At 47.3% G+C, this 16,115-nt stretch overlaps 1 protein-coding gene across 1 annotated transcript in view; it reads right to left on the minus strand.

Annotated features, from left to right (window-relative positions):
• Positions 1 to 484: 484 nt before the first annotated feature.
• The window catches only part of LOC307075830 (UPF0606 protein KIAA1549L-like), a gene marked incomplete at both ends in the record, with an annotated part of 59,593 nt that continues 43,962 nt past the window's right edge, over positions 485 to 16,115 (minus strand). The window contains 11 exon segments of the mRNA XM_079736540.1: positions 485 to 754; positions 2,153 to 2,304; positions 2,422 to 2,585; positions 2,909 to 3,009; positions 3,495 to 3,620; positions 3,622 to 3,882; positions 7,991 to 8,123; positions 10,091 to 10,344; positions 11,664 to 11,788; positions 13,095 to 13,222; positions 14,083 to 14,285. Of these exon segments, the coding sequence (XP_079592666.1) occupies positions 485 to 754; positions 2,153 to 2,304; positions 2,422 to 2,585; positions 2,909 to 3,009; positions 3,495 to 3,620; positions 3,622 to 3,882; positions 7,991 to 8,123; positions 10,091 to 10,344; positions 11,664 to 11,788; positions 13,095 to 13,222; positions 14,083 to 14,285 (1,917 nt within the window).

Raw genomic sequence — 16,115 nt, forward strand, 5'->3', positions numbered from 1 at the left:
ACTCAAAAACAGGGGCTTATAAAAGTAATATAGCACTCCCATTGGATTTTGTGTCACATTGTGTTAAGAACAATTTGGTCCTCTCAGTAGTACAGATAATAAAACCATTGCTATCTCATACATGTGCATTTAAGGACAGGAATAATCATTGATAAAAACATCTTTGTTATTTTATATATTATTATATATATATTATCCTTGCTATATATATTATATAATATAATTTTTATCAATTGGAAATATATTGACATATCCAAACAAAGAGGGTCGACATCATTGTCAGAAGATCATTGACAATGAATTCAGTAAATCATCATTCTACTATGCCTTTAAAATAAAGCTGAAGTTTGGGAAAGAAGAACGTTGGTAAGTTTATAATACAAATATAAAAAAAAAACAGTTTGTTGAGTGGAGATCCACCTTTCGTCTGCTACTGTGAGAGCCTTTCCATTGCAACCCACCTCCCGGTCAATAGGGGGCGGTATTACACCTGGAACTCGAACATATCGCTCTGCTTTTTCGCCAGCTTTGCCACTTCGAGGCGAATGGCCTGCACCAGTGCTGAAGTGGAGAGGCTGGTGAGGGGCAGGCTGTCCATGTTCTTCACCGCGAGGGGAGAGCTCTGCTTGGCTGCCGGGCTGGGGGTATCGGGGAGCAGCTCCAGGGCCTGGATGTAGGGCAGCGGGAGCAGTGGGGGACTGGACTGCGGGTAGCGGGGGAGGGGGAACGACTCCACATACCCCGGCAAGGGCACCTGCAACAGAACAGCCAAGGCATTGGTAATGGGAACATCTGCTTTAAACTGAGTGTATATATATATATATATATATATATATATATAGTTAACGCACAAACAAAGGACACTGCGGAGGCTGTGGAGGTTGCGGATGTCTTTAGTACTCGCTGCTATCCAGGTGTTTAATGATTTGCTGTAACCCACTGTACTGTTTCAATGTGTTGTTATGTGGCTACACACAAACACATACACACACGCACATGCATTCACACGCACACACACACACACACACACACATGCATTCACACGCACACACACACACACATACAAATACACACATGCATTCACACGCACACACACAAACACGCACACATGCATTCACACACACACACAAACATACAAACACGCACATGCCTTCACACGCACACACACACTGGCCAATGCATTCACACACACACCCACACACACACACATGCATTCAAGCACAAGCACACACAAACACATACACACACGCACATGCATTCACACGCACACACACACACACACACACATACAAACACGCACATGCATTCACACACACACACACACACACATACAAACACACACATGCATTCACACGCACACACACACAAACACACACACATGTGGTCACACACACACACACATACATTCATGCACATGCAGACATGCACATCTGTCTGTTTGTTTCTCTGTTGTGTGGTAGGAAATTTAATTTCCGCCTGGGGAATCAATAAGGTTATCTAATCTAAACTAAAAGCAAGCTAATCACTGCAATTGTGGATTTAGTACCATTAACGAATGAAGGGATTACGGAGAAACAAATGGGAAAGGCCTTTTCTGAATTTAAAATAAACTGTGCTTCTGGCACTGGCAAAACCCAACATACCACGGCTTTAAAGCTGCGGTACGACAAAAAAATCCCACTCTCCATTCAGGACTCCCTCCAAAGCCAATCCCCCAAAACACATGACTTTATAGCTAGCTTTAGCGATAGGTCGGCCTAGCTTTGTGGAGGGCTCCGGGACAGAGTGCACGCAGGTCACTGTATTGTTAGGCAGACAGACACTAAGGGCATTCAATAATTTCATTCGGCCCGTATGAAATGATTGGCCAGGCTTATTACAGGCTTGCGAAAGCCCCAGATACAGGCATTTACATTGGATTTGTTGATTGCTATAAGGAATCAGGATGCAAAGAGTATATGGACATATATGACAAAAAAACGCTTCTTAATGAAACTGCCTACCCTAGCTTTAATGTACAGCAACACGTATCTAAAGAAAATCACAAAGTTATCTGTGGAATAGAAACAAGCATCTGTGGGTGCCTATGCCCAGAAACAGGTTCTGGGGGTCTCCTACAGAGAGTGGCTCCAGGGTGGTAGGGCTGCCTTACAGACTCTCCCCACTGTGGGGGGACGTCCTCAGGCTCCGGGGGGTAGGACATCCAGGAGGGACTGTGGTAGGAGGTTGGGGGTGTGGAGGCCATGTATTCTGAATATCCGGTCCTGCTGGCTGGGATGGCATAGACGGCTGTTATTGGATTTCCTGTTTCGAGAGAACATCACTGTTACACTATGATTCACATTGTGATTATCGCACATCGCACACACACACACACACACAAACCCTGACACACACACACACACACACAGCCAGGCGTACCTGAGTAGTTGGGGCGCTCTGGAGGGTTGGAGGATGGTAGAGCAGGGGTGGGGGTGGTGGTGGTGTTGGTGGTCACTGGTGGATGATACGGTTGGGTGTCCAGCCGCATATCAGCTGCTGAGGCCACTGGGCTCCGGCCCTTAGGTCTCAAATCCGAGGAAGAGCTGAGGCAGGTAGAGATGCAAGAGAGACGCTCGTGTGAGGAGACGACGCAACAACAGCTCTTGGCCAGTAGGGGGCGCAGACATTCCACGCTAGAACAAGGAATGCGTCTCATCCATGTTCTTAGTGCTTTTCAATATGCAGGCTCAACATCCTAATTTAAACAGGAGCTTAAGAGATGCTAGCCACAATGTGTTTTCTCATGGCTCCACAGCCCCTTGATGTCAATTTGGATGCGTGTGTGTATGTGTGTACGTGTGTGTGTGTGCGCGCATCTATGTATGTATGAGTCTGTACGCACGTGTGAGTGTTGCGCAGGCCATACCGCCTTAGGGACGTCCAGGGAGGGGTCCCAGGGCGGGGGGGCAGTTGTGACGGAGGAGGAGAGTCCAGGGCCATGTCAGGGAGCTGGGTGAAGCGAAAGGCCTTTTCAACAGAAGAAGATAAAGGTCAGCCTATGCACTCATTTGGCCGACACTTTCATCGTCAGAGTTTACATTCAGGTCATGAGCACAAAATGCAGGTAAGGGGGTTAGGATTCTCGCTCAGGGATGCCTCCTGCTAGACTGCGGACATTGAGGCGCAGTAGCTGCTACACTTCATTACCTCTCTTCCCCTGACCCTGCTTTTCTGTCCCATAAAAGGCACAAAAGAAGCCCGCGAAAAAGTATTTAATAATAAATCAAACGCATAACGGGCCTTTCATTGGGACGGATCTCCAGTAAAGTAAATAAATAAATAAATAAAGCACAAAACAGAACAAAGGAGACGACGGGAGTCTACTGCAGGCAGTGGGGGGGGGGGGGGGGGGGGGGGGGGGGGGAAGTCTGGTGGCTGGTGAACGAGCGTCCTTCCTGCTAATCCAAGCTGGCGTCTGTTTTATAACGAGCTCCCTCTCCCGGGCGACTCACTGGTTTGGGGATGCTGCACTGGTACGGGTCGGCTCCGTATGACGGCGCCCACTGCAGGCCCCCCCGCCCGTAGCCCACCGTGCCCGGGGCGCTGGTGATGACGTCGGAGTAGGGCAGCGCCGGGGGGGGCGGGCCCGTAGTGCCCGGGGTTGGGGTGGCGGTGGTGGGAGGGGCGCCCCGACGTGGAGTGGCCGCCGCCGCCGCCGCCGGAGGCCAGGCTGAAGGCCTCCTCCAGCAGCAGGTGCATCTGCTGGCGCACCTCGTCGATGGAGGGCTGCGAGCTGAGGGTGGAGGTCTCCGAGTGACCTTTGACCCCGCGGCCGTACAGGTAGCCCCGCTGGCCGATCAGCCGGTCCACGTTGGTCTCCTCGATCAGCTCCGGCTCGGTCTGCACACGCAGACACACACACACACACACACGCAGACACACACACACACACACACACACACACACACACACACACAAATACACAAGCATTCACATGGACGCACACACACACATGCATTCACATGCACACACACACACACACACATTCATAAAGAAATGCAAAAACATTCACAAACACACACACAGACATGCAGACACAAACACACACACATGTATTCATGCACACACATATAAATGCACACACGCATGCATTCACGTGCAAACACACACACATGCACGCATTCACATGCACACACACACACATGCATTCACCCACACATACACAGACATACATTCATGCACACACATGAATGTTTGCACATAGACATACGCACATAGACACACACATATGCACACAATCAGAAATCATACACCCACACAAACACAAAAACACACACACACAAGCCTTTAAATAACTGTGCAAAAATCTTTTCACACTTTGATCATTTGACACGGTAACAGGCATCTTCAAAGTGAAAGTCGCTGATCGCTGGCAAAACACCATGAAAATGTCTTTCTGAATCTGCTTTCCAAATAAAGTTGGCACCGAGCCAGAATGCGCTCAAGACTCCCAGTGAAGATCGTCATACATGGCGAGATCCGGTAGCAATACACAGCGAGAGAGTACTAATACACCGGGGGGGAGGGGGTATGATATCACAGATTCAGCCGGGTCCAAGGGGACAGAGAGTAAAATCACTGTCCCCTTACTCCTCCTGGCTCCTGGCCTGACCACCCCACCACTCTTTCTTAAGGAACACATACACACACACACACAAACACACACACACATAGACACACAGACACACACACACACACATAGACACACACACACACACACACACACACACACATATACACACACACACACACACACATAGACACACAGACACACACACACAGACACAGACACATACACACACACGCACACACACACGCACGCACGCATGCATGCACACGCAGACACACAAAGCACACAGCACACACACATACTAATAGAGACACATACACACGCACGCACACACACTCATGCATGCACACATATATGCACACACAGACGCACACACACACACGTATACACGCACACACATGCGCATGCATGCACACATACATGCACACACACAACACATACACAGACGCATACACACATACATGCACCTACATGCACATGCACACACACACACGCACACACACACACACACAGGCACTAACAGAGCCACAACTCTTCCTCGCGCAGGTTGACACAAGTGCTGAGAGAGCCAGAAACAGTGTATTTTATGCTACTGTTCTTATGCTACGTTCCTGCTGCTGCTTCTGCTGCCGTGCTTTAGATATGTCAGCTCAACTGCTACTGCAGATCCATTGGTGGTTCTGTTATGCCCGTGTTTCACCACCCCCCCCCCCCCCCCTGGGCGCTGCAGCACAACTGTGGGACAGTAGGGTGTGCTTTATTCATTGGCTCACTCTCCCCTGTCTCCCCCCTTCTCCACCCCAGCCCTTTCTCCTGCATTAACTGCAGCGATAAACAACCCTGCAAATTACTGACAAGTAATTAAGCACTGCAGCAGATTGCCATCGGTCTACAGACGTTTATTTCCCCCCCCCCCCCCCTCATCTTATCTATCTTACCTACACTTGTGGTCAGACTTGCCGTATGGCATAACAAAATGCACAAAATAGCCTGGATAAGTGGAAGCCATCATCACGGATGGGGCGTTTTACATTTTACCTTTAGTCATTTCGCGTACACACCAAGCGACGTACGCGTGCGGATGAGAAGAATCAAAGCATACCATCAATATTAGATTAACTGCAACAAAAAAAAAGGCTATCGCTACACAAAAAAAGTTTCCTAAAAAGCGTCTTCACAGACTGCAGAGTATCTTCAGGAATCAGAGCACCAGCCTGGTAGATTATTGTTGCAGTAGCGTGGTAAGGGGTAGTCGGGGGGAGAACCAAGTGCATCATGGTTCCAACTGTGGTTCCAAATGGTTCCAGAGGTGTTGTACATCTCAGCAGATGTGTGTTTACCAATCTAGGTCACTTTGACTTTGTGACGTTGTGACACGGCTCACTCTACTGTACGTACGGTGCCACGTGTGATGACAAGATGACCCAGATCTACGACCTGCAGAGCAGACGTCACCGGCACAAGAGGAGCCACCTCCTCACTTCAACGTGCAGCCTGGGCCCCGGCGTTCTCGGGGTAAGAACGCGAGAAGGGGTGGGTGGAGCCGACAGATGGAGGGGCGGCTGCACCCGACGCCAGGCGTGAGGCGGAGGGAAAACATGGGTTTGAATCGACACGGAGCGGCTGCTGACTGCATTGTACCACGGTCCCGGGACGCCACATTAGCCTGGCAGCACAGACGATCTTAGATGGAGGACATCTCCCTACCCTTACCGACGCCACCACATGGGGTGTTCTGCCCCACCCCCAGCAGCCGTTGTTCTACCCTACACTACACACTGTGAGTAAGGTGGCAGTGGAACATTATATATTTAGATTAGGACAGCATCTACAGTGGAGTAGGTAGAAAAGGGAAACACTAGAGTTGGAGTATGGTGACGGGACTAGAGTGACTAATAAAGCATAACTTACCTATCCATTTCTACTACTGTCAAATGAGGCGCTTCAGTTGGTTAGTATAGCAGGTGGCATATCTGTCTCTGTGATCATCCAAAGAACGCAGAATGAAGCTCTGATCAATCACATCAGTGTCTGTCTATGACTTGGGGAATACATTAATTTAAGTAAATGTATTTGTTTGCCATTGATTCAGTATTTTGATTATATAAATCAAAGGGATATATATGGTCTCTGTCTACAATTTCTATGTTTTCCTAAAATGAACTACATGGATGGATTCTTGGTAAGTGCACTAGCCAATACACTGCATACACCCGGGCACACAGGAACATTGATATCATTAACCCAAGACGTCAACCATTTTGAACCAGAGAGCGTGCTGTGGCTGCTGTTCCAATGGTTTGCATTGGTATCCCTGGACTCTTTCCAAGAAAAAGACTTCCTGGGAGTTCATTTGCTATACCAAGAAGTCTAGCAACAAACGTTTCCTTGAAACCACCACCACCACAGCAACACGCACACACACACACACACACAAACGCACACACACACACGCACGCACACACAACTGTATCATAATGGAGAGAGAAAAGTGCAGAGCACGTCAGTCTGGCTTCCTGAAATCATACCCGATAACCCTATAAAACGAAACTGTTAAATATGAATGAGCCAGAGTGCATAAGAACGCAGTGAGGTTGTTAAAGTCACACCTGGGAAGTCAGGTTTGGCGTCTACGCATGGCTGCCCAGGGCACTGCCCGAGACGCCAGAGAAGACCTGTATCATTGTCTTTATTTTCATCATCATCATCAGCCTCATCATCATCATCCTCCTCCTCCTCCTCATCATCATCATCATCATCATCATCCTCCTCCTCCTCATCATCAGCATCATCATCTAAAATTATTACCACAGTCTGACACGGTCTTTACATGTGAGACTACACAACAAGCACAAAATCGGGATTTTCAGAGAAACATCCCTTTAGTTCTTCTGGTAAGGGGATAACAGTGAGGGAGCCTCAATAGGGACACTTATCGTAGTCCTCCCAGTATTGAGTTCCAGTTAAAAATGAAGTAGAAGACAAAGAAGAGGAAGAAGAAGAAGAAGAAGATGAAGAAGAGGAAGAAGAAGAAGAAGAAGAAGAAGAAGAAGAAGAAGAAGAAAGAATAAGATGATGAAAAAAGAAGAAGAAAAATAACTAGAAGAAGATGAAGAAGAAGAAGTAGAAGAAGAAGAAGAAGAAGAAGAAGAAGAAGAAGAAGAAGAAGAGGAATAAGAAGAAACATAAGAAAGACTAGAAGAAGAAAGAAGAAGATGATGAAAAAAGAAGAAGAAAAATAACTAGAAGAAGAAGAAGAAGAAGAAGAAGAAGAAGAAGAAGAAGAAGAAGAAGAAGAAGAAGAAGAAGAAGAAGAAGAAGAAGAAGAAGAAGAAGAAGAAGAAGAAGAAGAAGACGAAGCAGGAAGAAAGGACTCACATCATAGCCGCTGTTGCGGATGCCTCTCCTGGGTCTCTCCCTCATCACCAGCAGGTCTATCTCCGTCCCCCCTGGGCTGGGGCTGTTGATGCTCTGCCTGCTGCGGTAGGCCGGCTGCCCCACCTGGGAGTGCCTGACCGTTAACACAAGCGTTTGGAGTTAGTATTGAAGTAGTGTGGGCGAGGGTAATGACTGAAAACGTTCGTAGCAATCAGGTTGGAGCCGTCAGCCTTCTCTAAGACGATGGCGGGGTGGTGGTCCTTTGAGGACACATAACGTGTGAACTTAAAAGGTTGATTAACGTTATGATTATTGTATTAATTGTTTAATTAATGTAACATTTATTTCCTATAATTAACATTTGAGTTCGAGCAAATGGTATACAGTGCTGCTTACGAGAGCGTACAAACAAGAAGATTGAGAGCAAATAATAGATCTGGTGATCATCAATGTTGTTTGTGTTAATTATCATCCTGCATAAATCTATTTATTTTACGACTGTGTGATTATAAACGTAAAGTTCGACTCCCATATTTGCGAGAACATCTTACATCATCTGTTTTAAGTGCTTTGCCAAGTGCTCCAAGACAAACATAGTATTAACATCGCAAGATTAATGTTCCCCCCTCAAGTTCATCCTGAAGAGAATGTAATATTCATGAAACAGCTGAGGTAGCAAAAATAATTACCTGCTGCATTACAATCAACTGGAGAAGATGGGTATCTTTAACCCTTCTCAAGGGCTGCTTACACTTCAGATTTCAAACGTTCATGATTGTATACAGGTTTGGTAACAGAAATAACGCATCCAACCTTTCTGTACACAGGCTTATCGCAGGATATCGCTTTAGACTTTAAAGACAGGCCACGGTGTATCAGAGGGGTAGTAACCCCCTTGGTCTGAATAAATTATTTAATCTCCATGTATTGCTGCCTCTGCAGCCTAAAACAGAGCTGGGTCCAGTGTACTCCTGAGCCTAATATAGCTTATGTCTCATTATTATCGTGAAAGAAGATGGACAGCACATCATACAGCACTGATAAAATGATTATGTAGGAAGAAAAATATCAGTACACTGACTTTATAAACAGCGATAATACACACACACAAACACACACACGCACTTGCACTCTCACACAAACACACACATACAAGCACACACCAACTCACACACACACACACACACGCTCCCAAACTCCCACACACACACACGCGCCCACACTCTCAAACACGCACACACACACGCTCCCACACACAAACTCTCTCACACACGCACAGATGCAAACACACACACACAGGCACACACACAGACAGCCGCCAGCAGTGCTGAAGCCGCATGTATGATTAAACACGCAGTCAACTTAACAAGCCATGCTATGGCGGAGCGGCTGCAAGTCATAGCCAATTGATTACTCTCTCCATCTTGGCAAGATGTGAAATGTGAAGTATAATATCTACCTCTTGCACGACTTACATCCCATATCATAAAAAAAGTTCCCATCTTATTCCTCTACACACTTGCAATTTGTTGCCTATTTTCAAACAAGGTCAGCTACAAACATACAGTGACTGTATGTTTTGAGGGTCCTAAATCAGCCTTCGCTTTGGATTAAAACATAATCTGCTAAAAGACAGATGAATTTACTTAATTTAAAACGTAAAAGGCAAAAGTGTCCAAGCATTAGCACACTGGTTCCCAACCTTGGGGTCAAGAGCCCATTTGGGGTGAAGTGATTTGCATATGGGGTCGCAGGAGATCGATGACATAAACTACAGATATATGATGATCCATTTTGGAAAACCATTGAAAAGAATAAGGTCTCATAGACATTCTGCCACATACAAACTGACTCCCTATTGATTCATAGCCACAAGCGAACAACTACTAATCCCTTAGAGTAGAGCGATGCGATTACGATCACGGGGACATCGACACAAAAGACAGACATTGATCGGGTTAAAAACAAACTGAGTAAAATTAGATGCACTCAAGTTAAAGTTTGGGGTCGGAAACATTTTCAGGGCCGGCCACCACCTGCATTAGATTGCTCCCTCCCCTTTGGTCCCCCTCTCACACCGTCACCCCCATGCCCCCCCACCTCCGGCGAGACTTGACGAAGGTGGAGTCTCCCCGCTCATCGTCGGGCTCCGGCGGTCTTCCCGGTTCTCCGGGGGTCCGCTCGTGTCCCGTGTCCCCACCCCGGGGCCGCTGGTCCGGGGCCTTGCGGCTGACGTTGCTGCCGCTGCCGGCGTCGGCCGAGGCAAAGTCGTAGTAGCCCTTCCTCTTGGCCTTCAGCCGCAGCTTGTTACGGTAGTGCTCGATGTCCGACTTCTGCTTCAGCGCCAGATTCACCTAGCGGGGGGGAGGAGGAGGCGAGGAGACGAGGAGGCGAGGAGAGAAGGAGGTGAGGACATACAGTACATCGTTCGTTGGGAGTGACATGTTGAGGTGGAATATCAATAAAATAACGACGGATATCGCTAAAGGAAGAATGTTTTACTTAGAATTCCTTGATTTGATTCAAACCGATTTAAAATGGTGTTTTCAATCAAATCCATTGTAAAGCTGATGATTTTATTAGAAGTGAAAGACTTCTCTGATAATTATTTCAATCGCTTCAATGCATTCATCCATTGGGATCACTGAAGGGACTAAGAGGCAGACAGTTCACATCAAGTTAGCATGCCTTCATTACATCATAGCCTAATCAGACCACGCCCCCTCTCTCTGCTGTGCTGCAAGCCTTGCCAAATACCATCAGAGGATTTAAATGATCGTGATTCTCATCTTCCTCAAATTAATGTGGAGCAAAACCTTAACATGGTCTTCTTTCATTTCCCATCCTCTCTTAACATGGCGGTGATAAAATGGAGGCGTGTGATCCTGTTGTTATTCATTAAAAATACCATCCAAGTGCATCCAGGTTCAAATCCTTGCCAGGGGGAGCAGTAAATCCAGTACACTGGATGGATGAGATAGGGGGAGGGGCTAGCCGAATGCTGCAGAACAAATTACTTTGAATCCATTTCTTCTTATAGTATCGAGTTTGCTTCAGGGAAACAGCGAGGCTACCTATACATGGTAAACATGCATTAATAGTGTGTGTGTGTGTGTGTGTGTGTGTGTGTGTGTGTGTGTGTGTGTGTGTAGATCCGTGTTTTCCTATACGTCAGCACATTTTCAGGTGTGCAGGTGTAAGGGCCTTTATATCAATGTGTGCGTGTGTGTGCGTATGTGTGTGTGTGTAGCTGGGTCAACGCACATGTGCATGTGCATGTGAACACGTGTGGGTGTGCTCTTCTATATGTCAGTAGGTCTGCAGTGTTGTGCATGTTTGTGTTGTGTTTGTGTGTTTGTGTCTGAGTGTGCATCTTTGCGCCTATGTGTCTGTGTGTGTTTGTGTGGGTGGGTGTATGTGTTTGCATGTTTTTGTGCCTGTGTGTGTGTGTGTGTGTGTGTCTGTTTCTGTGTGTGCATGTTTGTGGCTATGTGTGTTTGTTTGTGTGGGTGTATGTGTGTGCATGTTTGTGCCTGTGCCTGTGTCTGTGTCTGTGCGCATGTATGTGCCTGTGTCTGTGTCTGTGTGTGTGTTTGTCTGTGTCTGTGTGCATGTTTGTGCCGAGTCTGTGTCTGTGTTTGCATGTATGTGCGCATGCGTGTGCGTGGGTCACCTCTCCGTTGACAATGGCTGACTCCTGGCTGCGGTCGGAGGAGGCTGGCTGTGAGTAGGAAGCCAGGGCAGCTGTAGGCTTAATGGAGATGAGCTGCAGGGAGCCTGATGAGCTGTCATATGGATCTAAACACACACACACACACACACACACATACTGTAGTTAATGCGCTGTACGCCTAAGCACGCGTCTTATCATAACCATCATGGACTCCTCAGCCATTGGTTCTGTCTTTTATTTGTTTTAATGGATCGTTCTGTAGTATACAAACGGTTGGGGGAGAACCTCTGCTCTCTCAAGCCAGTGACAGCCGTTCATATACTCTCATCATACACTGTACACCCTACCCTGTTCAGGTGTACAGTGCACAAGTATTTTCCTGCTGAGGAAACCACAGATACAAGTTAGCTATCTTGCAAGCTCTGGCCCACACTACTGTGTTGTGCACAGTCCCTGTTAAATAAACGAATAAACAAGGTAATAGAATCATCTTCAGAAACCGTTTCCGTATCATACATCTATCTCGTCGTTCTGCATTTCATGCACCACTGTTCGAAGGTAAACGGATTCCGGCACGGCGTTGACGCGAGATCCCCACAGACGGCGGTGTTCTTCTGTCACTGGAAGAGGAGGCGCACCGCGGGTGATAAATCACACACACATCCCTGACCCCAGATGCTCGGGCCACTCATGTCTGCCAGCGATGAGCCCATCTGTCTTCTCACCTCCATTACCTCAGCGACGCGTTACGACACGAGCCGCAGCCAGCCTGCCTCGGCTCATCCCCCCATGCATTATTAAAGTCACTAAAATACACACAATCAATACCGTTTTAGAGTCGGGCTGAATCATGTATGGATTTAACTAATGGAATTTATATTAAATCGTTTTATTAAGGACAGCGCCGTTATAAATGAAAGGATGTGGCTCATAAATAACAGAGGGAATAATAGAGCAGAGGATTAATCAGGGTTCTCGTCGCGCCGGTCTGTGATTGGTTAACATCTGTTAGTCCTTTGTTCCGAGACTTTCTCCCCCTAGGCGATGACTTCTAAATACTGTGTACAATGAACTGACTGGGGGTCAATTTATGGATCAATTTCTGCCATTCACTGCATTGAAGTGTGCTATCGGCATACAATGTCTACCTCATGCATCATTAGGTCCAACTCTGCTCACTGCCGATGGATACCATTTTATTAAGTATTAAGAAGGTTGCATTGGACGTGATTTCAACGGTGTGTGTGTGTGTGTGTTTGTGTGTGTGTCTGTGTGTGTGTGTGTGTGTGTGTGTGTGTTCAACGTAGTTGACCAGAGACATGTTTAAAAAAACATGCTTTCTGAACTCCGAGCGTACGTGAGGGTGTCCACGGAGCCAGAGGGGATTGTGGGTAGGCATTATGTGTGTGCCGGCGTCCCGGTGCCTCTCACCGTCCTTTCTGCGCCGCTCCTCCTTTGTCACTTTGTGCTGCGCCGAGACTTTCTGCACCGTCAAGCCCCTGCTCGAATTCCGCTTCTCTGATTCGTTGCCAATGACGGAACCGTCCTCCGTCGGCATCCTAGCGCAAGTAACCATAGCAACAGAGGAGGCTGTGAGCTGGGAGGAGAAAACAAGCTTTGGCGCCCACAGACTCCGGTTATGTCATTACACGACGTCTCCACAAGCAGCACCACACACACCTGCTCCGCAATGACGATAACACCAACGAGGATAATTGTATTAATGATAATTATTATCATAAAAAAGAACAATAAAAATCATATCACACCATAATACAGAGCTCTAGAAAAAAGGGCTTTCACATTCCTGGAATCGTAGGGATTTGCTTTCACACCACATTGATCTTCATCGTATAATAAGATGGCAACATCAATGTCTGTGAAGACTAATTGTGTGCTGTAAACTGCTTTAGCTAAGCCATGCTTACACTGCCATTAATACATGAGGCAGGTCTACAGCTCTCGCTCATAAGAGGGACGGCGTGATCTGCCCCCCAAACCTGCATGGACACCCGCTAACGACTTTCTTTTAATCAGGAGGCTGGTGATAGCTTCACTGTGACAAGAGACAGATTCAAAAGGTCATTGGAGAAAAATGCACACAAACACACGGACACACACACAAACACACACACACACACACATGCACAGGCCCAAACACACACACGCGCATGGTGTCGCATTCTATACATATATAAGCTGCGGGTTGACCTCTGCACAATGTCTTGTTTCACTATGGAATAAATGATGGCCCAATGACAACAAACAAAAACGTGTAATGTGTAATGTGTAGCATGGAACAAAACTGAAACAAAATATTGGCCAGGATACAAACACGGCAATTATAACACCAAACCTCTCCAGGCCAGGCGCTGGGCCAGCCAGAGCCGTAGCAGGTGACCGGGGTACGTGTGCTCACCGTTTGCCCGTGTCCGTGCCAGCGTGGTGGTGGTTCTTCTTGCTGCTGGCCATGCTGTCCTGCCGCGGGGGCTTCTCCAGGGACAGGGGTCCGTCCCGGTGGGGCAGAGCCATCATCAGGGTGTCCTGGGTCACAGGCTGGATCTCCTCGTCCCCGCCCTGTCGCCCCAGGTGCTGCTTGGCGTAGTCGAATCCCTGCACCGGCTGGGCGGGTTGGGACGTCGGTAGAGGGGGTGGGGTAGGGGAGAAAGATGGGGGAGGTGGTATTAACTAGCTATAGCATCAAATGAGCCGGATGTATCTTATCGCAAATCTGATCGATGCTGGTTTCATTGCCGGCCAGCACGTACCTCTCTCTTTGTGAACAATAATCCTACAATCGACACCCCACCCACTCATGGCACCCAGCCAGCGGAGCTACGCTTTGTTCATGTCCAACAGTTGCACAGTTGCCAGTTAGGTTGGAGAGAACAATGTTGTTGAGATTTCTGAATTCTTTAAAGACTCCCGCCTACCAATGGGAGCGACTCAATCGGACACGTTTCGGCTTTAAGGGGTTGATGTTTAGTAATATAACAGATCCACCACTCCAGCCAAATGACTGGTCAGAACAAGTATGAGTCGAAAGAAGTGAAACGCCCCGTTTCACCCAGATTTGAGGTAATCTGCCATCAGACTTTAGATTAATTTCCAGACCTTTGGATATTAATTAAAGTCAGATTCTGAAGACAACACTCATACACAAACCCCGACATGCGAAGATGCATCCGGACTTGGAATGTGGAATGGCTTCTTTATAAACATGAAGAATTTGAAAGGGAAGGACTGCAGCAGGATGTAGGGCGCAAGGCTAGGAGACGAGGGAAGGGGCCTTGAGAGAGATAAGCATGGCTTTAATCGAAGCTCTTTTCATCCTCCCTCCCAATTCATGTCGAATAAATGAGTCACTGTGGGCAGTGACGTGACCAGATTCAGAGAGGCGCCGTGATGAAGTTAGACATTACAAAGGATGGGGGGAAGGGGGGGGGGGGGGGTTAGGGTTGGGGGGAGGGGAGCTGGGTCACGACTCGCAGTGGGATTCCCTTGTCTTACTTCACTCTGAATTGTCTGTGCAAATAAAAAAGGGCCATACAGATTTCAAATAGGTACACGGACGGATATGCGCACGCAAGCACACACACACACACACACACACACAAGCACACAAACCCACCGCCACATCTCTGCCACACACTTGTAAAAGATTCAGTAGTGCTGTCATAAATTGTCAGTCACACACCATTGCCTTACTGTACCCAAGCACCAGTAAAATCAATATGTCGTACTACCCACAAGTGCCTACACTCCCTACCCCTCTGTCTCTTTTTAAAACACACCGACACACACGCACACACACATACACACACACACACACACACACAAACACACAACCACACACAGAGCCACACACAGGCATGCTAGCAAGGTGCGCTCAGTGATATATTCTTCAAGTTCTAAAGGTCCCGGCTGGTTTACACAGTTGATATCCTCCAGAGATGGTCTAAAAGCAGGCTGCGAGCAGGCCAGGACATTACATCTTTGATTTTGCAGTTAGGTCCATGGAAAAAGACATAGATGTATATTGTACAGCACTGAAAAGAAATACATCTTTTTTGAGGTTTAATATTATGGTTCACAAATAAAACAGATTTTTGGTTGATAACGAATAGCATTCGGAGTAGGCCCAGGCGGTGATATTGTCAGGAGCATTACATTTGCAAAGCCGCAAAATGAAGCATGAAAATGTTCATATTTTTGGAGGTGGCAATTAATTATGTGGTGGTAATTATGCTCTGTATTAACATGCTGAATAGTGACATCAGATATGGCTTTCATGTTCAATTCAACCAAATAAAAGCTGATCCAGATCCCCCTTGTGCCATAAAACGAGGCCTGGGAAGCCCTTTGAGACCGGCTGTATAAATGAAATCAACTTGACTTGGAGAGCCGAGACTGCACCCGTTTCCGTTCCCTTGGCAGCAAATCAACCCTCGG

This window comes from Pollachius pollachius (assembly GCF_949987615.1).
Source record: "Pollachius pollachius genome assembly, chromosome: 5".
Classification (NCBI taxonomy): Eukaryota; Metazoa; Chordata; class Actinopteri; order Gadiformes; family Gadidae; genus Pollachius; species Pollachius pollachius.